The sequence below is a fragment of the Microcebus murinus genome, chromosome 5 (assembly GCF_040939455.1).
Source record: "Microcebus murinus isolate Inina chromosome 5, M.murinus_Inina_mat1.0, whole genome shotgun sequence".
Classification (NCBI taxonomy): Eukaryota; Metazoa; Chordata; class Mammalia; order Primates; family Cheirogaleidae; genus Microcebus; species Microcebus murinus.
Window position 1 is genome coordinate 13,704,924 of NC_134108.1, and position 27,424 is coordinate 13,732,347.

General features: G+C 42.4%; 1 protein-coding gene across 2 annotated transcripts in view; it reads right to left on the reverse strand.

The window, feature by feature from the left end:
• Positions 1-650: 650 nt before the first annotated feature.
• Positions 651-27,424, reverse strand: part of ESR1 (estrogen receptor 1) — a 349,291-nt gene continuing 322,517 nt past the window's right edge. For both annotated transcript variants that reach the window (XM_020287265.2, XM_020287262.2), the window contains exons 8-9: positions 9,261-9,444; positions 651-4,972 (exon numbers count right to left, since the gene is read on the reverse strand). In XM_020287265.2, the coding sequence (XP_020142854.1) occupies positions 4,738-4,972; positions 9,261-9,444 (419 nt within the window). In that variant the 3' untranslated portion in view covers positions 651-4,737. The remainder of the gene's footprint in view (positions 4,973-9,260; positions 9,445-27,424) is intronic.

Consider the following 27,424-nt stretch of genomic DNA (forward strand, 5'->3'; position numbering starts at 1 on the left):
GAATGAGGATTCAAACTGAGTCATCTAGCTGCAAGCCTGTGCGTACACTGTGTTGCCCCATCAGTACATCACGTTTCCCTGCCTTCAATTCATCAGTTCAATCACCGAGAAAATGGGTCAAGGGGGAGCATGCAGGTAGCTCTGAAAACGGAAGGGAGTTTTTTATATGTTAATAGTTTCAGATCATTCACTCGCCCATTCACTCATTAATTCATAGCTAACCACTCTCAAGTGTCCTTCTTCTCCCTCACAGGGAAGGGGTCTGGGCTGGCCATTGGAAAACAACTGCTGTGTTCAATGAGCACCTCACTTAGTCCTCACTACCATCCTGTGAATTAGGTGTTATTATCCCCATTTTATTGATAAGGAAGCTGAAACTCTGAAAAATCAATCGCCAACCATCAGAAAACTTGTATGTGGCGGTGCCAAGAATTGAGGCCAGCTTTGCCTGACCTCGGTGTCCACCCACTTCCTGATCCACCCAGGGCAGGTGGGGAGGGCGGAGGGAGGGAAGCCTGCCATTCAGATTCCCTGTGTCCCCTACTGATCCTTTAATCACTTTGATTTTAGGTGATCAGTGGTGAATGGTTAGCAAGAAGCAGAGCTTACAAAAAAAAAAAAAATAAAATAAAAAAGAAAAAACAATCCTGTTGTTTTTAGTTTAATTCTTTATTTGAACATCAAATAGTTTGAGAAAATTGTTTGCAAGGTGCTCGAGCATCCCGCCGGATTCTTTACTTTTTCAAGGTGCAAAAGAGGTTTACAAGTGCGTTCCATTAAACAAAGCAAAGCTGCGACAAAACTGAATCACATCAATAATAGTATGCATCAGCGCAAGGGCGTATAAATCCATCAAACACAATTTGGCATTTGAATCTTTTCCCATAAAACAAGAGCTCTACACTGAAGGACGTGTAGTGCACAGAAAGCATTGTTTATAAGCTGTGAGAGAACATAAACTGGCAATAATGTCACTTATTAATTCAAGTCTCTATGACCAATGACCTCTCTGTGAATGCAAAGGGGTCCGTGCCACAGGCACCTGCTTATGGGACGGTATGTTGTTTCCAGGGTGCACAGCTCTGTATACACACACTGAAAATGGGTTTGGAACATGGCAGCATTTACATATTTAAAAAGTTCAGGCACAGTCGGAAGCAAAAAAAAAAAAAAAGAATAGAAATTTTTCTTGAATCTCTGAAAGACAGTGCAAAATTGAAGTGCCATAATAAAGGCAGCAATTACTTAGAAAACAATTTTAAATGACTTAGAACGAGGCCACACTTTAATTCAAATGGAAAGGAAATGCACTTAGAAACAGAGCATAATCACACTACTGAAAAGATGGATATCTGGGACCACAGTTCATTTGCTCCAGTTGAGAGTATGTTTTCGGGGGTTCCCTAGGAAGGGTGCAGAGTAATGTGGATCAACCTCCCAAGACCTGCCCCCAAAAGAATTAGGGTTGCCTTATGAGCTACTGTATGACTCTATTTATCTTTCAAATGACTAGTTTTGCCAAGGTCTGCCTGTGAGTATTAGACATTACTGTGGTCCTAGTGATCATTCCCAGTATCCACGTTTCATCTCATGGTTGGAAAATGTGAACAGGAAGGGATCTATAATTGGTGTCATGCAGGGGAAGGGCTACTCTAAACCAATGGCCTAAATCAATGGCCATTTCAATGTATAAGATTTCAATGTGAGAAACCTTAATGTGGTCAAAAGTAAATTATCAGTAAGTCCCTTATTTGTTCAGCCCCGAAAAGGCATGAGATACGGCAGGCTTAAACACGTTTGCAAGGTTACTAGGGAAATTTAATCAAAGAACGCACTTCCTTGGGGATTGGATTTTGCAACCTGCATGGATAGGGTCTTCTCTTTGGATTACCAATCCTCTCTTAATCGTTGCATGAGAGCATCACAGAATCCTGACGGCAAGCTAGGCAATGGCTAAAGGAAACACAGACCGCTAGCTATGCCTTGGGCTGTCCTGCTGATGTTGTTCTTGCTTCCTCTGAACTGAGGCTGCCATTCCAGAGATGGCTGTCAATGGAGCCAGTTATCTGTGGTTAACAGGGCAGAAGTGGAATACTGAACCCTGGTGCACACCCCAGGCATCATAATTAATTTGCCTCAAAATATTTTAATACTTTTAGTACTATCTTTCCCAGTCTCCAAATTCCTGAACCCACTTCCCCAACCCTACCGCTGACCCCCAAGGTAAATCACACCTTTCAAATTTTAAGTTGCCTCAGAGTGGGGGAAAAGTGCAAGCAGCAATTCCCAGCATGTTCCCTGCACCCAACAGCAACATCAGCTGGAAAATCTTGGCTGTCTGTTAGTGGCACTTCAAGTAAGAATAAAAAAGATTTCCAAAATTGTTTGAGACCCTTGGGCTAACATTTCGACCATCTCATGCTCTCTGCCCATTTCAAATGTAGTAGTATCTTAGCATGAATACAAATACACTAGATGAAGAATGTAAAACCCTCCACATATTATTGTTTGGATTTAGCTGGTATTACATCATCTATAGTCCTAGAAGTGTTTTTTTTTTTTTTTTTGGTTTTGTTTTCATTTTTTTAAAAGAAAATCTAAGTATAAACATTAAAAAGAACCCACTGACCCATTAGCTACTGTCCAAAAATATTACTACTGATATTTTGGTAAAAGCAAAATTAGCTGCCCTGAATAATTTAATTTTCCTTTTCAGGCATAATCTTTGCTACATAAGATTGTCTATCATTCAATATCCAACAATAGGCATCTGGATTAGTGCTATTTTGTCTACTGTGGATACAAAAGTTGATATGAAATGTGATCTTCATTTAAATGAATAATCACCAGGCTTTAGGCATCAATGACTGCATACATGACAAGGTAGCTTGAAGAGTATACAAAAAACTAAATATTTTTCCTTGGTTTTTGCATGTTAACCCAAATTAAATCAAGAACAGAATTACTACATTCAATTGTCTGATAAACAAGCAATGCAATTTCAAAAAAATATATATTATACTATATAAGTAAGGTGCTTCTTAAACAAACAACAAAAGAATTATGTTCTTAAACATATTCTTAACACGGATACATAAAATTGCCCCCAAATTTAAACAAACATCTATGAAAAACTTTTTTTCTTTTTTTTTTTTTCTTTTTTTTTTTTTTTTTTTTTTTGCCCTCCCAGATTCCCAGTGCTTTGGCAATCACTTAACTGGCTAATCAGAAATTAGTGCAATCCACTCTTCCACACAGGGTACACCAAGAGTCACCCTAGCAGCTTGCCTGGCCTCTTGGCTAACACATCACCTCTCAGTGGGGTTTGAAGTATAGACAGTGAAGTCTCCAGGAGGAAAGTAAACTTTCTTTTTAGTCAAGAAAAGGAAATAATCCATAATTTGTGCTAGAGAAACAAAGGCTCAGGGAAGGGTGCCCTGTGGCAGGAGTGAGCCTGTCTGCTGCAGCTGCCACCTGGGCTTCTTTCGATCAGGGCCACACCAGGAAGTGACTACCCCGTGGATCTCAGGGCAGCCCCTTAGTGCAGGGCGGGGTCTGCAAAGAGATTCCTAGGTAGCTGCAGCCTGTAGCAGGGCCACTCTGAGCAAGGCTGACTGCGCCTCCGAGTTTCATCCAGTGTCTCCCCTACTTCCCTTCTTGCTCTCCAGTAGCCAAGACAACCGTGCACATTCACTGTTTAGCCCCAGACCCCAGGGCTAAAAGTACCAGCGGGGTCCCTGCTCACTTAGAATGCCCTAGGTCCTCTGCGGGACACCACACCTGAATAGTTCACCTTTTGTGTAAGTTGCACACACTGCTGATAAATGTGAGATCCCACCAGAACAGGTCCTGAAGCTGATTTTGCTGCAAATCCTGGGGGAGAGGGCTTTCTTTTATAAAATGAAAATAAAAACAAAAATCAAGAACTTATCCCTCGTATAGGGAGACTGAAATATGTGGAGGTGACTTAACTCAAATCAACTTGCTGTTTTCCATAGGTCCATGGGAAGCGGGAATTAACTGGGACCCATGACCTGCACGTCGTGCTCTAGAAAGCCAGCGGCAGAGCTTTCAGCAAGCCTGAAGTCGCAGTGTATTAAGTTGAAATAGTCTTGGCAATTGGAGGATCTTCCTTCCCTATGTGCATCTTGTATTCCTATGGAACAACGAGTAGACAATCACTAAATATTCTGCCATAGTAGTGCAAAAGCTTTAAGGTATCACTTTAATAAAATGATGCATTGCCATAGGAATACAAGAGGATGCTATAAGGAACCCTTGACCTAGCTTTCTCCAAGTCAGCAGTTAAAGGAGCCACTTTAAATTCTTTCCTGTGGCTTATTCTTAGAGCCATTACAAAGTGCTTATCAGAGGTGAAATGTCTACTCTCCAGGCCTGGGTCTCTACAAGTAGCTTCAATGCACAAAGTCATCGGAGCCCCAGCTCATAGACTGAGTTCAGTTGTGAGGAGCTATAAGAATCCTCATGCTTAGTAATGTAGCAAAGGGGGGAAGAGAGCTGTTACAAAGATTTAGCCCTGGAATCCCCTTGGCTGTTCCCAACAGAAGACGTGCCACTAAGAACTTAGCAAGCAGACGAATGGCCACTCATATTAGAAAGCCGCTGGTGGTGGGTGCATGCCGGAGCGTGTGCAGGAGACAGAATCTGCTAAAGTGATGCATGACGAGGGTAAAATGCTGCAGGGATTCTCAGAACCTCGGGGGAGCCCGGGAGCTCTCAGGCTGTGGTAGGGAAACTCTCTGCCTCCCCGGTGGCGTAATACTTTTGCAAGGAATGCGATGAAGTGGAGCCCGGGGTGGCCAGCTGGCCCTGGTTTGCCTCCTCCATGGGCACCCCCGTGCGGCCGGTGGGCGCGTGCAGGCGGTGGGCATCCAGCATCTCCAGCAGCAGGTCGTAGAGGGGCACCACGTTCTTGCACTTCATGTTGTACAGATGCTCCATGCCCTTGTTACTGCGGGTGGGAAGACACAGAGAGGACCGCTTTAGACCAAGCCCCAGGAAAGCTGAAATTCCTGGGAAGGGGAAGTAAGAGAAATTCCAAAGACACTTGCAAGTCAATCTTTCATCTTGCTTAAAGACCCATTTTAGGATGGTGGCTGGGAACACTGAGGCTCTCAGAGATCCAAGCCTGGGTCTCATCTCTCTGTGGTTTTCATTTTCCCACCTCCTTTGAGAGCCGTTCCATCCTCACAAACACACCCTCCCTCCAGCCACTTTCAGGGCATTTGCTAAGCAGGTGACTTCCTTCCACAGCCTCTAGTGAGCCTTTATTCCCCTCTATTACAAATGCATCCGAAAAGGGAATGTGAGGTGTGCAGTCAAGCAGGAGTGAGGTTTTTAAATGTGTAAAGCAGACCAAGAAGCTCCCCTTGCTGAACCTCTCAAGTGGCTTCCAGTTTAATTCAGAATAAAATCTAAGTTTCTTTCCACCCTCTGCAAGGTCCAACTGGTCCAGCTTCCATCCTCCTTTCCGAGCTCTTCCTGCCTCTCTCTCCTGCCTCACTCTCTTTCTTCACGCTGGCTTTTTTGCTGCCCTTAATGGAACTAAGCTCCTCCCAGCCTCAGGGGATCTGCATCTATTTAATACTATTCCCTCTTCCTTGGGTGCAGTTCTCCCCCAGTCTTCAAAAGCCACCTCTGCAGAAAAACCTTCTGCTACTCCAAAGGCAGCAGCCTCAAGCCCCTGCAATCTCAGCCTCCCTCTCTCTCACTATTCTGTTTTCCTTATCGCACTTATCACAACGTGAAATCCTCCTGTGTTTGTGTTTATTCTCCCCAGTCCCAAGCACACACATGCACCCACTCACACACTCACACCTATAGTGCAGGTCCTAGGACAGGGGAGGGATTTGGCCATCCTGCCCTCTGCGGTGGTAGGCCTACGACAGCGCCCAGGCTTGGAAAATGTTCAGAAAACAGGGGCTATAAGGACACAGGGAGATGTAGGCAGATGGCATTCCTTTCCCTGCTCTCCTCCTCTGTCCTCCCCCAGCCACAACTCTGCTGTCCCCACCACACCACTAGACGGAGGAGAGAAAGGAACAACTATTGTCAAGCTTGAAATGTAAAAAAATATATATCATGAGTAGGCAGGACCAAGGGAATGTCTTAGAAAATATCTGCACTTTTAGTTGGAGAAAAGCACAGCCCAAGTTGGAAAGCTGCCATGAGAACACAGCACCAAAGCTATTCAGGCCTGCGACGAGACCGAAATGGTGTGTTTCAGTGTTATTTTGTTTTGGTTTCATGTTTTAAATTAAAATACCCTTAAAGTTAAATGGCCCCTGGATCTGCCACGGTCTTCCTCAGGCACCTCCATGAATAACATTTACAGTCAGATGAAATCTGGTGTTAAATGCTCTGAGTAGCAACATATGGCTGGGGCCAAGCTTAACAAAACAGAGTTCTGTGACTTCGATTGGCTACAGTGAGGCACCAAAATATTAGTGTGTGTGTGTGAGTGTGTGTGTGTGTGTGTGTGTGTGAGAGAGAGAGAGAGAGAGAGAGAGAGAGAGAGGGAGAGAGAGAGGGAGAGAGAGAGGGAGAGAGAGAGGGAGAGAGAGAGGGAGAGAGAGAGGGAGAGAGAGGGGGAGAGAGAGAGGGAGAGAGAGAGGGAGAGAGAGGGGGAGAGAGAGAGGGAGAGAGAGAGGGAGAGAGAGCGTGAGCACTCAAAGCTTTCAGCAGAATAACAGCCTCCCTCCAGCTTTTCACACGATTCCAACAGAAACTCTACAGAGCCTTCTCCCTGGTGCTGTCCTCTGCAATACTTTGCCAGTGAAATTAGCCAGGGCAGTATATTTAGTGCAAATTTACTTGGCATTAACTAATTAGGCTTGCTGATGCTGACAAGCAGTTAATGGATTTGAAAACTCAGCAATTCCTATCCACAAATAAAAACATTGAACTGCAATGCACAGTTTCTATGACATCATCGAAGTTCCTAGCTCAGAGTAAAAACTAATACGTTCTCTTCAGCCAGGAAATCTGGCACAGGAAATGTTATTCTGATCCATCCCCTGGTTCCTTCTCTGATATTCTTCAAGAGCAGAAGGTAGGAAAGGACTGGAAATACTTACTCTGAACACTGACACCTACTCTACCTGGGTAATGTGAGTCCTTCGTCTATGAACACAGGGATCCTTGGGGAGTCTTGAGGACAGGGATTGCAATTGCTTCCTCCCACACTTTGCCAAGTGGAAGCCTTCACTTATGAATTTCAAATTCATACAGCAAGGAAAAACCTGCCTCGACTCATCTGCCCATATCATTTGTTCATTTATTCATTTACTCAGTAATAATGTTGCCAGCACATACTACATGTATGTCTTCATATAGGGCACTGTGAAGGATACAAAAAAAAAAGGATGCATCTATATTTTTCAAAAATCTAACTATTTTTCAAAGTTGTCTCCAGAAATGGTGGCACCTGGGACTTTGGATAACTTTCTTGCCATTTGAATCATAGTCTCAAGATTTAAAGGGCCCTTAAAATCCAACCTCCTTCAGACATCTTGGTCCTTTTTCCTCATAGCTGCTGAAAGAAGGAATCTCTTAGGGTCCTAGGGTAAGCCCAAGGTCATGGAGGCATCGTCACCCATGGGTACCTCTAGTGTCATCACTTCACATCATTGTATGGCCTTTCTGGAGTCTGCAACAAAGAATCCACCACTCTATCTCTTCCCTGCAGGCTGAGCTCTACTTAGGAGAGCTGGGCTCTGGCCAGCCAAATTGCAAGACAGTGGAATGAAACTGAGGCTGTTTTCACCTCTTGGCAAAGAAAGATGATTTTCTCTGCTGATGTCCTGCCTTGGCCCCTATAGAAAGTATTTATCGAGGATTTATTATGTACCCAGCACTGTGCCAGGTGGTATCGGGTACGTAGAGTAAGCAAGACGTATCGTAATGATTGCCCCACAGAGTTTTCCGTCTAACAGGGCAGAAAAATAATAAAAGGGGCAATAACAATAGGGAAGAATAAGGTGTAAGTTCTGACTAGGTCTCAAGGGCCAGAAGATGCTTCCTGCAAGGAGTGCTATCTAAGCAATGATAGGTTCGAGCACTGTTCAGAAATATTCACTCCTGCTGCAACGTGTCCGTATCTTTGACTTGGGCTTATTCGTATGACTTGCTTGGCCAGTGGAATGTTAGTGGACATGACTTAACCAGAGGATTAAAATGCACTTGCCCAGACGGGCTTGCTTTCTTGTGCCTCTGACATCACCATGAGGACGTGTCCCAGCTAATCTGTGGGTACAAGGTGGATAAGAGATTGGAGACACGTGGGGGTGGGGCAGACTCACCTGGCCAACCTGCAGGGCCGTGGCTTGTTCCTCCCCACCTGTGCCCAGCTGAGATCAGCTGCCCCACAGACATGTGAGTGAGCCCAGCTGAGATGAACAGAGCTGCCCGGCCAGTCTGCAGTCTGAAGTAGAGCCTCCCAAGTGACTCAGAGCACAGCTTATTATGGCTAAAGCTCAGACATGAGGAAGTCCTACTAAGCTAAGTAGGGACTGAATCATAAGAAGTGATATAAGCAAAATAAAGGCATTTATACTTTTATCTAAAACAATGGGAAGTCATTTAAGGGTTTTAAACAGGGGGGTGGCATAATTAGATTTGGTTTTAGAATGATCACTCTGGCTGTATCATGGAGAATGGATTAAAAAGGATCTTGGTTGAAGGCAGGGATCATGTCAGATGGCTGGTGCAGAAATCCAAAAGAAAATGATGGTGGCGTGGACTAGGGTAGTAGCCATGGGGGTGACAGAAAGGGTTCAAGAGGCATGGAGGGGTCAACATTGACTCTCCATGAGGCATCTGGAGACTCTCATTTAGGATTTCCAAGTATAAATAGGGAAAGTATGGCACAGAAACAAAAGTCGATGTGTCCAGTGCTTTCAGAGGATGCAAATGCTCAGACTTCTCTTGACTGGCTTCCTCCCCACCCACCCGGACACTACACAATCCCTTCCACGCCCCCCAGCCCCGCTCCAAAGCAGAAGCACATGCTTTGAGCTAAGCTTTAAGCATCACTTCCTCTCTGCAGTCTGCTCTGCCACTTGCCCCATGTCCCGGGCAGATTTAAAGCCTCTTTCTTCTGTCCTTGCATAGCATTTTATGCTTATTCTGTGCCAGGGACTGCTGCAAGTGTGCTATCTGCATCCAGGCATCAGCCCTTCCGTGGGGCTGGGGTGGGCTTTCTTTCTGTCTGTCCTGTGGGAAGCCGGTGGATGCCTCACCTCATGTGCCTGAAGTGCGAGAGGATGAGGAGGAGCTGGGCCAGGCGCCGGTGCTGCTGCTGCAGGGTCAGGCCTGCTTTGGCCATCAGGTGGATTAAGGTGTCTGTGATCTTGTCCAGGACCCTGTGGATATGGTCCTTCTCTTCCAGAGACTTCAGGGTGCTGGACAGAAATGTGTACACTCCTGAATGTGCAGAGAGAAAGTGAGAGAGAGAAACTCAAAGAGGATGAGGTCTAGGAGACTCGGAGTGTTCATGGGACGTAACAATGAGCCCGTGCCCTCCCCCCCCCCACACACAGAAGGACAGCATTGGGGATGCCCCGGACCCATTTTAAACCAAGCAACTTTGTAAAATTCCTAATGGGTATGCATGTCTGAGGACACCAAGAAACCAATGTGGCCTCCTGCGTGTGAGCCAAGATTCCCCCAAAAGGATTCTGAACCTTGGAGCTGCAGTGGTGACACTGGCCACCCCTTCTAGGACAGGTCCAACACCAACATCAACTTTCCATTTAATGCTGATGACAACCCTGGGAGGAGCTTTTTATTGTTCCTTTTCACATCAAGACACTGCAAGGCATAGAGATTCATTAACCTGCTGGGATAAGCTGTAGAGCAGGTAGCAGAGCTTAGACCCAGCTCATTCTGCTCACTCCACACGTAGTAATGACCATGCAGACTCTTTCTCAGAAGACATGTGGCACTTTGGGTGAGATTCATGGATAGAGCAATGAGTGAGTGGCTAAGTGATTGGAAGATGATTTTTTTTTTCCAGGTAGGATTTAATTTGCTTCTGTGTTTCAGGTCAGGTTTGGGGCTGATGCACTTTTTAGGCTCAGGACCTTGGCCAAGGTCCAAAGCTGTTTTTCACTGCCAGGAAGGTTTCTTCTCTTGCCTTTCTCCTGGTTATAGATCCTGCTCTCTGGGCCACAGGTAGACTCAGGACCAAAGCTGAGACCATCATGGCACTCTACTCTTCTGGACAGCAATAGTCTCAAGCTAGACTATCAGGCCCTTTGTCTGGGATTATGTATGAGGTTATAAAAAAAGATAGTCTTTACTCTAGGGTTGCTAAACTAGGAGGATGAGAATACGGGGCTATGGACAGCTCTCTTCCCAGCACATGGAGCTCTAGTCTGCAGAAAGGCGCCCAGAGACAGCAAGCAGAGGTGGCAGTACAGGGGGAGGGAGGGGACGAGAGAGTGAGTGTGAGAGAGCAGGAGGGAGATCTGACACGGATCCCAATTCTAGTCACAAGGTCCTAGTTCTTACATGTTTTTTATTTGACCTTTGAGCTTTCATGGTATCCTTCCTAACACATGAATCAACACACTCCTTTTTTTGCTTAAGATAGTGTGAGTTGGGTTTCTTTCACTTGTAACTGAAGGAATCCTATGACAGTAAGTCGTGAGCTCAGGCCAAGGACAAGAGGAAGGTGAGGGATGATGAGGTGAGAAGTATTGAGAACAAGAGGCAGGCTGAGGGGAGCAGGCTCTTCTTGGGACCACAAGGGTGGATTTTGTCACATTCGAGAAGTAAGCCCCATTCTGCCCAGCCACACCACTTGCTGAGAGCAGATGGCATAAGATTCTTCCCCAGATTGTGTGTTTCAGCAACAGTTTTTTGGTCTTACCTCTATTCAGCCCACTGACCATCCCATAAACATACTTCTCCTCCCCTCCCCTATCCTCATCAACACCTTTAAGTTAAAGGCTCCCACGTTTATAAATCCTTGACTTTATACTAGTAATATGTCAAAGAGTTACTGCTCATGCACCAGCCTGAAGGTTGGGAATGGGGACAACACCCACACAAAGGAATTCATAAATATTAGGTCATTAAATACGAAAAGTCTGATTTCCTTAAGTGCTAAGCTTGACAGTTGATATCCCTGACATTTCACTTTAACACTTCTTGTTTTATTTTTACTGTGAAGGTACATCCTCAGTCTTTCAAACACACATTTTGGCTTATGATTATCTTTCAAACATTTTTTTAGAGCAATTTTTGTGAAACCATGGATAAGTCAAAAATTCAAGTTATTTTCAAATATGAGTTCTGTTGTGGAACCAATGCAGCACAGACAGCTAGAAATATCAATGAAGTGTATGGGAAGGATATCAAGGAACTGTTTGGCTAATGAACGCACAGTATGTTGATAGTTTGAGAAGTTCCACTCTTGTGATTGTATTCTCAAAAATGAGCCATATGGGTGACCTGAGACCAAGGTGGATAATGATGAGTGGAAAGCTGTAGGGGAAGGGAACCCAACTCAACCTATGCATGAAATGGCAGCAAGGTTTTCTGTTACTATTCCAACAATATTGGACCATTTGAAACAAACAGCAAGGTAAAGAAGCTGGATAGATGGGCTCTGCATGGATTAAATGAGAGTCAGAAGAGAAATCGTCTTGAAGCTTGCCTTTCTTTGCTGTCATGACATAAAGGTGAACCATTTCTATATCATATCATTATGTGTGATGAAAAATGGATTCTTTTTGCCAACTGTAAACATTCAGCACAATGGTTGGATAAAGATAAAGTGCCAAAACATAGTCCAAAACTGAATTTTCATCAAAAACATCTAATGGTGTCTGTTTGGTGGTCCAGCGCTGGTATTATCCACCACGGCTTCATGAAACTTGGTCAGTCTATGACAGTGGATGTCTACTGCAACCAATTTGACAAAATGATGAGGACGCTTGTGATTAAGCAGCCGAGATTGGTCATGAGATGGGTCAATCCTCTTGCAAGCCAATACTAGACCACATGTCACACAAACAATGCTGCTCACACTACACAGACTGGACTTGGAAACTCTCTTTCATCCACTATATTCACCAGATCTTGCACCGACTACCACTTCTTCCAGGCTTTGGATCACTTTTTGCAAGGAAAAATATTCAATTCTCAACAAGCTGTGGAAAATGCCTTTCACAATTTCATGGCCACTCACTCTCCAGGCTTCTTCTGTGCTGGCATAAATCAGCTACCGTTAAGATGGCAAAACTGTGCCAATAGTTTAGGTTCATACTTTGATTACTTGTGCTGCTTCTTGATTGAGATATAATAAACTACATTTTTGATTCATAATTGGACATTTCAATTTTTTTTTTTTTTTTTTTTGAGACAGAGTCTCACTTTGTTGTCCAGGCTAGAGTGAGTGCCGTGGCGTCAGCCTAGCTCACAGCAACCTCAAACTCCTGGGCTCGAGTGATCCTTCTGCCTCAGCCTCCCGAGTAGCTGGGACTACAGGCATGCGCCACTATGCCCGGCTAATTTTTTTTATATATATATATCAGTTGGCCAATTAATTTCTTTCTGTTTATAGTAGAGACGGGGTCTTGCTCTTGCTCAGGCTGGTTTTGAACTCCTGACCTTGAGCAATCCGCCCGCCTCGGCCTCCCAAGAGCTAGGATTACAGGCGTGAGCCACAGCGCCCGGCCTGGACATTTCACATTTAATGACCTAATATAAATATAAACAGAGTTATAATTGCCCAGAATGGAAAATGGCTAAGGTTTAAAACAAAAGAGACAACAATAACAGACCCAGAATGGCCAGAATAGTGGCTTCCATACAGTTGCATAGAATACTGTCACTTTTAGTACCCTGAGACACTTTGATCCAAAGCAAACAGAGCACAGAATGAGTAAGCAGCAGACAGGCAGTGGGATAAGAAAGAAACTGCTGAATTACTTCTCTTATGTTCTGTGTGGGCCATCAATAGGGAAAGAATGTGTCCATCAAAAAAAATGGACAAATGTCCCATGGCCACAGGTTGGCCTGGAGGTAGCGGACAGCAGGTAGATGTGTACTGGTGGGTTAAGGTTAGGGGTGGCCTCAGCTGAGCTCCCCATTGGCTCTGCCTCTCACGGTATGTGTCATCATACATAGTCTTGCCCCCCACCTCTTCAAGGCCCTGTCTCTGGCTGGAAATCCTGGGAAGCCACCCAGGCCACAGAGCTGGGTGATGCAACTTGGGTGATGCACTTTCCACCAACTTCCTTTTTTGTCACCACCCAGGATGCTGGCCTCACTCCCCAATAATCCCTTTCTTGTTTAAGGAAACCACAGTATGGAGGCTCAAACAGCTTGGCTGTTGCTGCCCAGGGAGGTGACACTTGTGCATTGCTTTTCTTCTTATAGTGTGCACGGTGTTAAAGCACACTGTGCTAGAATTTCAGCAGTCCTGAGGGCACACGCATTTTGCCTGATCTTGCCAAGGGAGAGAAAAGACTTGGCACTCACACGCAGGGGAGTAAAGTTTTCTTTTGGGTTGCTGATTCTTCATTCTCCCAAACGTGCACGCATGTGTGGGTTCCTTCATCCAGCATGCATGTACTGAGAACCTAGCGTGTGCATGACTGTGCTATGTGTTAGCGACTCCAAACCTTACTTCCTTTCAAGTGTTAATGTTCTAAGAACAGATACTGCCTGTGGAGAATTTTCTTAACATGGACTCTCAGGATGCAGCCCATTCTCAAAACAAGCCTGTTTTTCTCGTCCTGTTTTGGCATCAGTACAGCTTATCATCTCATCTCTGTCAGTAGATGCTTTCTAGCTGTGTGCATATACTTAGAAATAAAAATAGGGTCCTGTGAAAATGCCAATAATTGACAACAGCAGCCATCTTCCTTTTGGACTTTTCTGGCAAAATGAGGTCCATGTCTGCTGCCTGTTGCCCCTGAGGGGCCATTGGAGAGAAACTACAGAAACCCCAATTCCCAGAATGCTGCATGTGCTCTGGCAACTTCTGGTAATGAACAAGAGCAAACGGGGCTGCTGGCCATTTCCATGTCCCAGCTGGTCCCTGCCACCTTGGACAACCACGCTGTGATTCCCAGCAGCACAGGGCCAGTGAGCAGAGAGTGAGGGCCTTCAGAAATATCCCCGCAGCAAGGTAGGCTTTCGTAACTCTAGAGGCTGCTCCTCCAAATCCCAAAGTTGGGGAGGGGAAAAGCAATCTTCATGTCATTATCCAGTCTTCAAGTGTTGTTGGCAAATCTGAGCTTCGATGAATTCTGAATCTCTCAGCCAACATGGGGAGATCCAGGAAGAGTCTTTGGGGAAATAAAGTGGTCAGAGAGAATGCAGAGCAAAACCACATGGACGCCCCCGTGGACATGAGATCTTGTCCCAGTCTCTCTTGCTCTCTCGCTCTCCCTCTCCTTCTGTCCTTCTGCTAGGGCACGCTCCCTTCCCCTTCCCTCTCCCTCTGTGATCTGCACCACGCAGAAACCCCTTCTCCTTTCCTCAGCGCTTTCCAGATAATGGAGCCTTCCGGAAGCTGGAGGAGGTAGGCGTGGACACTGCGGTGCATGTGCAAATGTGACTGCCCAGAAAGGAGCCCAGCACACCCAGGGGTCCTGACATGCCCTGCCATTGACCTCCACGGGGACAGGGGGCCAACTAACTAAAGAAATGAGAAATGCTCAGGCCCGTGGCTTACTGGATGTTTGAGGACAAACTCTTCATTAAGGCCACATTTTTTCCCCCTTTTCCCAGAGGAAGAGTGTGACAACAAACCCTGAGAGAGTCCCTCAATCTAGGGCAGCTTGATCAAAAAAAAAAAAAAAAAAAGAGGAATGACTCAAAGGAAAAAGCAAAGAAAGTCAAGTCACAGCTGCAAATGGTCTGGGCCAGAAAGCTGCCACTCTGGGCTTGGAGAAGGAGGAATTTCCAGTGACCGCCGAGGACCCAGTGATCAGCCGGAACATCGGCTTTTAGGTGTTCTGCTGGGAATTGCTTCCACAGCCTCAAAGAGTGTTTGCTCAGAGGTGCTATCGAGGCTGACGGTATGATGAGCATCTCGTCTGCTGTGTGCTTCACCAGTGATTGCTGTTCTTTCTGGAGGTGCTGCTGTCGCTAAGGGGGTGTGTGGATAGCTCGAGGGTGTTGCCCCGTCTTAGTGGAAGAGGCTATGCTAGACATCCTATAATGTGCAGGACGGTCCCATACAACGAAGGATTTTTTTCTAGCCCCTGTCTCTTGAATGTCCTACTGGACTAAAACTACTACCAATAAAAATTTATAGTGGAAAGTTTTGAAAAGTTTTTACTAGGCTGTACCCAAAAGGTCCCGTATGTGAATTGGTTATAGAGAAGGAAGCTTGAATGGAATATGGTTTCTCCAAATTGTTTAATAACTTATTCCCTTCATGCAATGTGTCAATGGAGTATATTATACAAGCTTTTCAACTACACAGTTAGCTGAAATGATTTCAGTGCAAGTATACGGGTACTATAAAACCAATACAACTGGATGTCAATATGTAGAGAGGAGATGTAAGACGCTTTTAAATAAAATTAGAGCCAACAATTATAAAATAGCACACATCCATGAAATATTGTGTTATTGCCTCCTAGACATTTTTAAATGATTCTGTAACATAGTAAGAAATCTATTGGTGAAAAGTACATATTGAAATTATTTGGGGATTCTAATCTTTATCTTACATTTACATTATATCCGGAGTTTTACCATACACTTCTTGACAGCGTCTCATATGTAGTACTGTTTCTTTTTCCAATTCATCATCTCTTCCCCATTGCTTATCTACAGGATATGGTATCCTTTAAGTTCTAGAGACTGATGGAGTATTTGCCTTGATGTAGTGGGATATTAAGAGAGGGCAAATGTTTCTATCCACTTTGGTACTTCCTGATTCCATATCATAACAAAGGGAATCCCTTTGACAATATGCTTATGATAAAGCCCAGTTTATTTGCAAAATCACTTCCTCATTTTTATTTTCTTTTACTTCAACAGTCTTTGGTTTTCTTTGGCATGTACTTTAGTCCGTTTTCTGTTGCTTGTGGCAGAATATCTGAAACTGCTAATTTATAAGGAAAAGAATTTATTTCTTACAGGTATGGAGACTGAGAAGTCCAAGGTCAAGGGTGTGCATCTGGTGAGGGTCTTCTTGCTGGTGGGGACCCCCTGCAGAGTCCCAAGGTGGTGTAGGGCATCACATGGTGAGGGGCGGAGTGTGCCAGCTCAGGTCTCTCTTCCTCTTCTTATAAAGCCACCAGTCCCACTCCCATAATAACCCATTAATCCATGAGTGGTTTAATCCATTCATGAGGACAGAACCCTCATGGCCCAAGCACCTCTTAAAGATCCCACCTCTCAATACTGCCACACTGGGATTAAATTTCAACATGAGTTTTGGAGGGGACAGATATTGAAACCATAGCAGCATGTTATTACTAAATCACTTTAATTCATTTCTCTCCTTTTATCATATACAAATAGAGTTTGGTTTGTTTTTAGTTTTCTTAGTCTGGTGTCCACCTCTAGCTCTGCTTTTTCAGATGCCTGTTCTTTTTGGACAGAAAGGCTTCTGACCATCTTCACATATCCAAACATTCTTTATAAATACGTATAAACATTTTACCACTTTATTATATTTTCTACTTTAGCCAAGCCTGGGCATCTTCATTGAGATAGGTCTCATTTTATTTTAATATAGTTTAATATTATTTCTCCTTTATCTCCTTTATATGATAGTTATCAAGTTACATTGATTTTTAAAAATTATATGTATAGGTAAATTATTACCTCTTTATATTTCATATTGAGGTAGTCAAAGGGATACCTGCATGTTTTATTAGACTGCTATTTTGTTACTGGCAATTCCAGAAAGTTTTTCTTTATGGTTTGTGATTCTCAGAGTTGACTGTCTCTCAGAATCTCCTGTGGAGTTTTATAGGATGCAGGTTTCCAGGTTCCACCCAACCCTGCTGATTGGTTGCCACAGGGGAAGCCCTGATATCTGTGCTTTCAAAAATCTCTCCAAAAATTAGTCATTCACAGCCAGGATGATGAATCACGTGATTACCTTGGTCTCTTCATGTGCTGCTACTAAAATGTAAAATCTTAAAAACATGGACTATATCTTTGAGAAAAGTGCTCTATTATGGTGTTACAATGACCTTCAGAGGATGACTTCTCCTTAGATACCCTGGCCAGCTACGCTCCTATATGCCTTTTCTCCTTTTCTGGCTGGGCTGTTATAATGGAGATAACTCTTATGGTGTCTTTGGAAGGTGCCCTTGTGAGACAGCTGAGCCCTCACGAGCCTGAATCTCTGAATGACCACATGGAAGAGGGCTAAGATACGAATCTGTTCATGGGCCCAACATTGTTAACCACTTTGGTACAGGCACTCACCGGCCGCGAACCCTTGCCCACAGCCGGCACTCACAGTCCGCACAATAGTTTGTGCTGTGCATTGACAGTGAATCCGTTTTGCTCTTGTGTGATGAGGCAAGCTTTAAAGCACTGAAAGCTTGTTTTACTTTACAGGCAGCTTTACTTGTAATGTAAGTCAGAATAGGTAACGTATACATATATGTTTTCATTACGTTATTTTTAAATGTTTACAATTTTATTTTGATAAATGAAAAAGTAGAAAAATATTCACGGCTGTCGGCTAAAGTCGCTGTGCGAGTTCATTTGTGGCTGTCGACTATAGTCGATGCTCGTACCGAAGTGGCTAAGTAAACAAGAAACAAACCTCTAGATGTTTGAGCCATTATACATTTTAAAGTCTATTTCTTATAGCAGGTGTCCTACTCTACTGTAAGATGAGAAGGATTTTATGACTTACCGATGGGTAAGTGAAGGCATGTGTATAAAGAGGGATAAAGCCAGAGGGATGTTTTATATACTTCCCTATGTTGCCAATTTCTACATTGTTAAGGCTTTAGATTGCACAGGTTACTTAGAAATTATTTCTCTTCCCAAATGCCAGTACTGCCACACTTTGTTATAAAAACCATGATTTAGATTCTGGAAATACCTGGTCATCCCCTGTCATGCTAACTATGCATTCTGAATACTAACATACTTCACAGCAACCGATTTGTTCAAAGAACCAAGGGGCAAGCCTAAAACATCTGAATGTTTAATATGGTATAATTTAAAGACACAGATCCCACCATTACCAAGAACTTCAAAGGGATTGCTCTACGCCATGTAGAAACTTCTCATTTTGTGATTTGAACACAAATTTTGTGATATTGCTTTGGGAAATATTTGTCCAGAGGTAGGAAACTTTCATCCTGCTACCAATATGTAATTGTTTACCTGAAAGGTGAAAAACCTGCTCATAACTCAATCTTGGAGCAAATGTGTATTGTTATACTAGTGTGTATAAAACCACACACTCATCAAAGTTCTCTCTCAGTGGTCTCAAAGTGAGAGGAATTACAGTGAAGATGAGTGTTCTTGCCAAAACCTAGCCCGGGAACATGGTGGTCCTGTTCCTTTGGTATTGCTATATACCCACGAGTGCCCTCTTGGCAGATATGATTATGTAACCATATGCTTCTGATTCAGTGACATTTATCAATTTAGTGTAATTTTTCAGTGAAATCTACTAGATGTTCTAGAAGGTAAATACTTGGTACATCAATACATTCAAGCTGATTCAAAAGACAAATCTTTTAATGACTTCAGATGCTGAAACTGATGCACTAATTAAGTTGACTTGAGAAAAAAATCTTAAATGTGCATTCTTTACAAAGAATTTAATGTCTCACTTTTATATATAAAATCTTAGTTTTTAATTTTTGTAGTAAATTATATCTTAGTTTTCTATATTTTAGGACAAAGCTATTATGGATATATAGTTTGCTTGGGAGTCTTATTTTTGTTAGTTATATCTATAATGTATTAAGAGACAGCTATGGTTCTAAATTTTCTATTCCTCAAATGGTCAGCTGTTATCTTTCCAAAGTCAGAAATGAGATGCTCTAAAAGCACACTTGATGAAAAACGTGCCATCCATCTACTGCAGGGGAGTTTGCACAAGGTTCTGTGTGGAACTTCTAGTCCCACTGAGCTTGCCTGGTCTCAGGAGGCCTTGAGGGTTTTCTTTGTCCCTGGAAAAGGCAGGTCAAAACAGCCTGGATGAATTTGTTTCCCTGGAGCCCACCTTTCTTGCCTGGTATTTCAAGACTAATGGAGCAAGAATGCAGAGCAGAAAGCAGCTCTCACACCTTGGGGAAGATTTTATTTTCCGAAGACGACCACACCAATATTCCCCATCCACATGCTTTTGGACAAGGTGACCTTGACACTCTTCCCATGGAGACATGGGGTCTGTGCCCCTTCCCTTGTGTGGGTAGACTCCCGACTTGCTTGCAATCAATAGAATGAGCTGAAAGCGATGCTGCGTGACTTCTAAGCACACATCATAAAAGGCCATGCAGCTTTTGTTTTACCATCGGGGACACTTGTTTCTGGAGCCCTCATCACCTAGTAAGAGGTCTAGTGTACCATGCGGGGACATCAGATAGGCATCAAAGTTGACAGCTCCAGCCAACATCCAGCATCAATTGCCAGTATGTAACAAAGGTGCCTTGTGCTGATTCCAGCCCACAACTATCCAATTACCCCCAGTTGATGAGACTCTCCATCTGACTCCCTAGACAGTGTGGAGAAGGGCCAAGCCATTCCTTCCCTCTGTGCCTTATCCGAATTTATGACCAATAGAATCTAAACCCTTTTTTTGTTTTGTTTTTTCAGCTGCTAAGTTTTGGGGTAATTTATGGCACAGCAGCAGTAACCAGAACACACTGAACATCTACACCAGATACTTAGGTACAAAAGTGGTCCAGAGTAGGCAGCCTGGAGACTAGACTCCTGATAGGACACAGCATGAGATGTGAGAGCATTTCCAGGTTTCCTGCTCCACCTTACAAACATTGCCTCCCAGTGCCTTGGCCTCCCCTCCTGGTGCAATGGGAAGGGCTTGAGTTCATTCTGTCTGCTACAGTGTGCAGTTAACGATTTCCATGGCAACGCTTTAGCCCTAACCACTGCCCAGGTGATTACCAAAACGTAGGGCTCAGCCCCTAACTGGCAACCCAAAAGATCTGCCCTCTAGATTTTCACCTTTGAACAACTTTGAATCCTTAGTTGCATAATCCTTCACAAGTCCTAATTGTGAAAAATAGACATTGTAGAGATTTTTCTGAAAAAGAGTTTTTCTGCTGAATACCTGATTTATTTTATTTTACTCTTATTAAAATACTGTGAAGCTTATAATTAAATGTGTTCTCTTCTTTGTTGTGGCCAGGCAAAGGAAATTTAGAACCAAATCTGTGGCCCATCCTCAGAACTGCACAGATGCACATCTGTGTGCTAATCTGACTCCTGGATTTATTATTTTCTTCAGATTATTCTCCATTTATACAGATTTTGTCAACTATTGGTTTATCTCTTTGCACCGCATGGAATTTGGTAAGCCATTTCAAATCCTCGGTGGCATAGGCAATATACAAATAAATCAGGGAAAAGATACTGCCAAATCAATGAACAGTGTTAGTGTGAACATACGTGTTTATAAAACATCACTAAACACTCATCTGACTTAAACTGAAATCCAGAGAAAATGGCATACAATCCAAAAATATATAACTGGATGATATGCACACGTCCATGTCACCCTGAATTGAACAGCCTGCTTTTATATAGTCTGTGATGTTCAGCACCAGTCACTAACAAATGAAGGTAGCCCCCTCTTAGTTCTGATTTGCACGTTTATCTCCTGAGCCACAAAGCTTCAGATAGATTTACCCTCTTTTTCCACAGAATCGAAATGGCTGAGTGTTTTCTCTGGTTATTTTGAAAAAGGTAAGTAGTGTAAAAAATTCCTATTTTCATGAGATAAATGGGCATGTGAATGGTACATATTCTTTAGGTATATCAGTTCCGTCATTTTAAGAAAGCACTACAGTGGTTGAAAACTGTATTGGAAAAGTGTCACATGACTATTTGTGACAGGTTTATCTCATTTTTTTTAAGGAGGGAAAGATTATATTACATTGCAAAAATAGAGACACAGATTCCATAATTATGGATTTAAAAGGGGCCTTAAGATAATCTAGTTCAGGGGCTGTCAAGCTATTTTGAGAGTCAAAGCCCCTTTTAAAACAAGCAAAAAAAAGTGAACCTCATGTAAACTCCTGACATATAAACTGGCTAAAGTCAAAATTATCTGATTAAAACCAGACAAATGTGGGGGAGACCCTAGAGCCAATTCACCTGGGCACCCCCTTGACATCCCCCTCCACTAGTGACCCTGGGGCTTCTTCTGTAACACTCAGCTGCAGGAGAAAAAAGTGTAGAAACCACTGATGTCCAGAGAATGAGAAGACAAGCCACAGACTGGGAGAAAATATTTGCAAAAGGCATATCTGAGAAAGCACTGTTATCCAAAATATACAAAGAACTCTTAAAACTCAACAGTAAGAAAACAAACAACCTGATTGAAAAATGGGCCAAAGACCTGAACAGACACCTCACCAAAGAATATACAAATAGCAAATAAGCATACGACAAGATGCTCTACATTATGTCATCACAGAAATGCAAATTAAAACAAAAATGAGATATCACTACACACCTGTTAGAATGGCCAAAATCCAGAATACTGACGCCACCAAATGCTAGCAAGGATGTTAACCAACAGGAACTCTCATTCATTGCCAGCGGGAATGCAAAATGGTACAGCCACTTTGGAGGACAGTTTGGAAATTTCTTACTAAACTAAACACCCTCTTACTCTACAATCCAGCAACTGTGCTCCTTAGTATTTACCCAAAGAAACTAAAATTTATGTCCACACAAAAACCTGTGCATGGATGTTTATAGCGGCTTCACTCATCATTTCCGAAATTTGGAAGCAACCGAAATGTCTTTTAGTAGGTGAGTACGTAAATAACCTGCAGTATGTCCAGACAATGGAATACTATTCAGGCATAAAAAGAAAGGAGTTATCAAGCCATGAAAAGACATGGAGGAAACTTAAATGCATCACATCACTAAGTGAAAGAAGCCAATCTGAAAAGGCTACCTATGTGTGAGTCCAATAGGCAACATAGAAGTAAATCATGGAAAGGATACTCCTTCATTCCCTGCCAAGTCAATGAACAGTGTTAGTGTGAATATATGTGTCTGTAAAACATCACTAAACATTTGTATGACTTAGACTCAAATCCAGAAAAAATGACATTCTGGAAAAGGCAAAACTATGGAGATAGTAAAAAGATCAGTGGTTGCCAGGAGTTGGGTGGAGAGAAGACCACAGAGGAGGTTTAGGGCTGTGAAATTATTCTGTATGATACTACAATGGCAGATACATTTGTCAAAAGCCACAGAATGTCTAACACCAGGAGTGAACCCTAATGTAAACTATGGACTGTGGGTGATAATGGTGTGTCACTGTGGGTTTATCGGCTGTAACAAATGTACCATTCTGGTGGGGGATGTTGATAGCAAGGGAGGCTGTGTGTTTGTGGGGCCAAGGGTTATATGGGAACTTTCTGTACTTGACACTCAATTTTACTGTGAATCTAAATCTGTTCTAAAAAATAAAGACTATTAAAAAATAAATGTTTTAAAATGAAAAAAAAAATCAAACCAAACCATTGATTCAGTCCAATTATTTTAATTGTTGGGAAACAGAGGCACCAGGAGGTCAAGGAACTAGGGCTAGCAGATGCTACAGCTGGACGAGCAGTGGGCAGGGCCTTGCCCGGGGTCAGCTAGTCGGTAAATAAGTGGCAGAGCTAGAACTAGAACCCAAACGTCCCTCACTTCTGGCCCAGTGCTCAAAAGCTACACAAAGAATTTCCTAACTTCAAGGTCTGTGAGGAACTAGAAATGGCTGCCAATGGACTTGCCTCCAGAGATATTTGAGAAAACTAATAATTTTCCTGGAAGGCTTTCAGAGCAATTCCGCATTTCAAAACAGGGTGCAGAATGGTGTGGAGAAAGGAAGGAGTGGAAGTGAATAGGCATCTTCCAAGTGTCTCTTTAATTAAGGACTTTCACCAAAATGTTAATTTTTGTGATTACTTTTGTGTGGTAAAATTATGATTACTTGGGAGATTATTTTTCTTGGTGGCTTTTCTGTATTTTCCAAGTTCTCTGCCGTGGGTATGTATTGGTTTCGTAATTTGGTGGAGGAAAATGCTATTGAAAATACAAAATCAAAGTCCCTTTCTTTCCTATTATTTCATGAGCTTTGTCAATGCCTGGACTGTGGAGAGGAAACATAGCTGATGAATGGATTCTCCAAAGAATCAGGAGCTTGCCGTAGGCCCATTACTTATTACTGTTTTCATATTTCTATCATCCCTGAGGCTGTTCACATTTCTGAAACTCTTCAAGGCTTGTTGTTTCTGCAGGAAATGGAGCTAACAATTTTTTTTTTTTTTACTAAAGCTTCTGCAACAATTTTCTTAGTTGGAAATATCTCTGAGATGACCTGAGCTACATATCTAAGTACAAAAAAAGGTCAGCTTCAAAGATGGACGACACATTGGCCCCACATGGCTTGCAAGCTGGGATGCTAAGAAAACGCCACAGCATCAAGGTTTTGCTAGAAGGTGCTGAGTGTCTGGCTTTCATTGAATGTGAAGGGTATATTAATGAAGTCAATGATTAACATTTATTATACTATTCCAAGAGAAAAGGCAGATGCTTCATCTGTCAATACAAAACCAAATTTTGCATTTTGGGTTTTATTCATCACTGTTGTTGATGGCAATTTTGAAGACTAAATAAACTTCCCCCATAAGTTCCTTCCTGACATTCATGCATAGTTATTCTTGGAGCTGACTGCCTGTTCTGAGCTGGACCGCGAAGCCCACTGTCTGCTTTTGATGCAGAGAATCTAAAGACTAGACCGCATGTATCCTTGAAGCCCCAGGGAGGTTGGACAGGGCACTGTTTGAACCAGTAGCTCCTCATCAACAGAGAAAGGCATGGCTAGAGTGATGGCAGGGTCACATGTTAAGTTGCTTCCTCTAAGCCCATTACAGACTAGGAAAGGGCAAGCCAGTCTCGCAAAGCCCCTGATCCCAGAGCAAGCGGTCTCTGGAGGACCCAAGTTATTCTTTCCTAGAAGAGTTGTTAAAGAGAAACACACTTGACACACGTACAGCCAACTCTTACCTTTCTTTTTGCAAATATCACTTTAAAAAAGATCAATGGCAAAGAGACCAAGGCAAAAGGTAAGACTCAAAATATTAACCCTTTACACACCCTGAGTGCTCAGAGTAAGAGCAGTTCATCGGCATAGTTAGCCTCTGTGTAAATCATAAAACTTAAAATTAACATAACAAGCACCTCTATAGGTAATAAACTTTAAAAAATTCTCTGAAAGAAGGTAACTTGCTGCAAAAAGAGATGATTATAATATGACCTGTGTAGAAATTCCTGACTGTTGGTCTCTCAGAGCAGAGGGCAGTGGCTGAGTGGGAAGAAGCTGTCTGCTCTCTAGAACTCTCTAGCGGTATGTACTCACCTCTGTTTCATGGTCCACATTGCATGATAAAAATTACATTTATGTGAGCCCTTGTCTACACAGTTGGTAATAAAAGTATAAATGGATAAAGTTTTCTGGAACAGTAAGCAATATGTATCAAGAACCTTAAAAATGTTTATACCCTTTTGACCCAGCAAATCCACTTCTAGCAATATATCCAAAGCAATAATGAAAAATGGGCAAAAGATTTATTAAAAGGGTGTAAAATAAGCACTATTTGTAATATGAAGAGAAAGAAATCACTTAAGTGTTTAACAATATCAGATTTGTTGAATAAATCATGTTATATCCTTATGACTAATTATGTAGCTATTTAAAATCTTATTTTTTAAAAGAAGTACATCTGTATAATCCTAATTAAAATATGTGAATATAAATATGAATATATGTATACACAGTATGGATGGAAAAGAAAACAGTGGCTAACACAAACTGTTAGTTTAAGTAGACATTGTTTTAAGAGCTAACTTGTATTAACAATCACCCTACAAGGTAGGCTCTATTACAATCTCTATTTTGTGGACAAGGTAACAGAACACAAAGGGTTTAAGTGACTTGTTCAAAGTCATACAGCTAAGAAGTAGCAGAAAGGGGATTTGAACTTGGAACCAAAGTCCCTTGTTCTTAACCCTTACACTGTATCGCCATAAGATATATCAAAATGTCAACATGGGTGGTTAATGGGAGGTGGTTTTATATTTCCTTGAATATGTATTTTGTATTGTTAAATGATCTAAATTGAACATACTTTTTCATAATCACAATTTTGTACTTAGAAGAATGATATTCTTGTTATATCTGTTTTTATCATCAGAGCATGAGGTCCTTAAGTCAGGAACTGCCTTTCTAATCACTACTATTATCATCACTATTAATATGATCAGTGGGTCAGCTCATTGGAGTAGCCCCTAGTTCCCGGGGAGCAGTCCACATGCCTCGCTTCATGTAAACCACAACATAGAAACTACTATTTCTCCGTTTTATAGGTGAAGCAACTAAAGGCAACTTGGTATTTCCACCACTTCACAAAATTCCTGGGAAGTAGCAAGTCCTCAATAAACGGTGGTCAAGCTCACAAATAATAATTTACAAAGCCATAGGTATCACTCGGTTCAGTGGAATATTGCTGTCTTTTTTTTTTTTATGTGCCAGAAGAAAACTAAAACTTGAAAGGAGACACAAAGTAAAAACTCAGAGAAAATAGAGCTGAAGCAATCCTAATCAACTTCAATATGCAAAAGCAGCCACCTGCCCTGTGGGGAAAGTGCTAGAAGAGGCTGAAGCTGATGGAGGGGACCTAGAGCAATATGATTCTCAGAGCAGGGAGTTAGCTCTCCCATCTTTCAACCCAAGAGACACAACATGAGGGAGCAAGAGGGCTGTGAGTGCAAAGGCTAGACCCAGAAGTAGGGCTTCCAACCAAGTGATGTGATATTTGCTTTCAACTCAAAGCTTTACCAAACAGTTTGATGTTTCCTCTCAATTTTTCAGGAAAGCACACATATCCTATGATGCATGCTTTGAATCCTCACTGGACAAGGAACAGTATCTCGGGGGAAAGAAAAACCCATTCATTAAAAACAATGTTTGATTTTATTTCTGGGCTCAGGAAATGAGTGGGATTTTGTTATTGTTTTCTCATAGTTTTCTTTGGTTCAGGGTCAGAACACTCTTAGATGATAGTTCCGTATGCCAGGCAGAAGAGCAGAGGGGAAGTACCCTAAGGCCTTTCAAAACACAGGGCCTAACTGTAGCTGTAAGTCTTTAAGTAGAGCAGGGAGATCTTGACTCCAAAATCTTCATAGGATATCGTGTTTGCCCGAAAGTAAGACAGGGTCTTATATTTATTTTTCTTCAAGAAGACACCCTAAGGCTTATTTTCAGGGGATATGTTATTTTGTTTTAAGTACAATACAACAATTTACATTTATTCAAATATAGTTAAGTCATCTTCTTCTGGAACATCATAACTCTCCAAACCCTGAATTCCATCCTGAATTTCTTGCGACTCTATTTCCTTTAGAATCATTGGCCCCAATCTCTCATGTGAAGCAATAGAGCTCTCATGGGGCAGATGAGAAGGGCTGCTCATCTTCACTGCTCTGCGATGCAATGCATGGGTTGTACAGATACACTGCTTAGCCTCACCCATCATTAGGTCTTTTTTTCGGGGTAGGGCTTATATTGTGCAAATGCTTAGAAATCCTGCTAGGGCTTATTTTATGGGAAGGTCTTATTTTCAGGGAAACACAGCAGAAGATTGCTTAACATTTCCCCTTTGAAAAGTAAACTATAATAGTAATGGTGATATTAACTTAGGTTTTTAAACTATCTAACAAACCAATAGGGTTAATGGCACTGTTTGAAATTGTTATTTCTATTTAAAAGATGAGGATATTAATACATAGAGGTCCAGTGACTATGAGATTCTCACTGATAGATGGAGCCAGGACTTTCTCCTTTTCCCTCTGAATCCAACTAATCCTACTCATTACCAACACTCAGCTAAAGCATCAGTCCAGCCAAGGACTTTACGGTTAGGTCTCTGCAGCATTTGATGCTTACTTTTATTACAGACCTAAACTCAGTGTATCAAAATAATCAGTTAATTGTTTGTGCCTTCTGCCCACCCAGTCCATGGAAAAAGCAGACCTTACTCACTTCTATTCCCCCGGTGCCAGACACAGTTCCAGCATGAGCAGAATGCATAATGGTTCGTTTTGCAATATACTAGAGAATTGTTTTATTTTACCAGAAATTTTATGATCTACACTAGTAGTTTTCCCACACTCATGAGAATTAGGGATGGATTTAAGG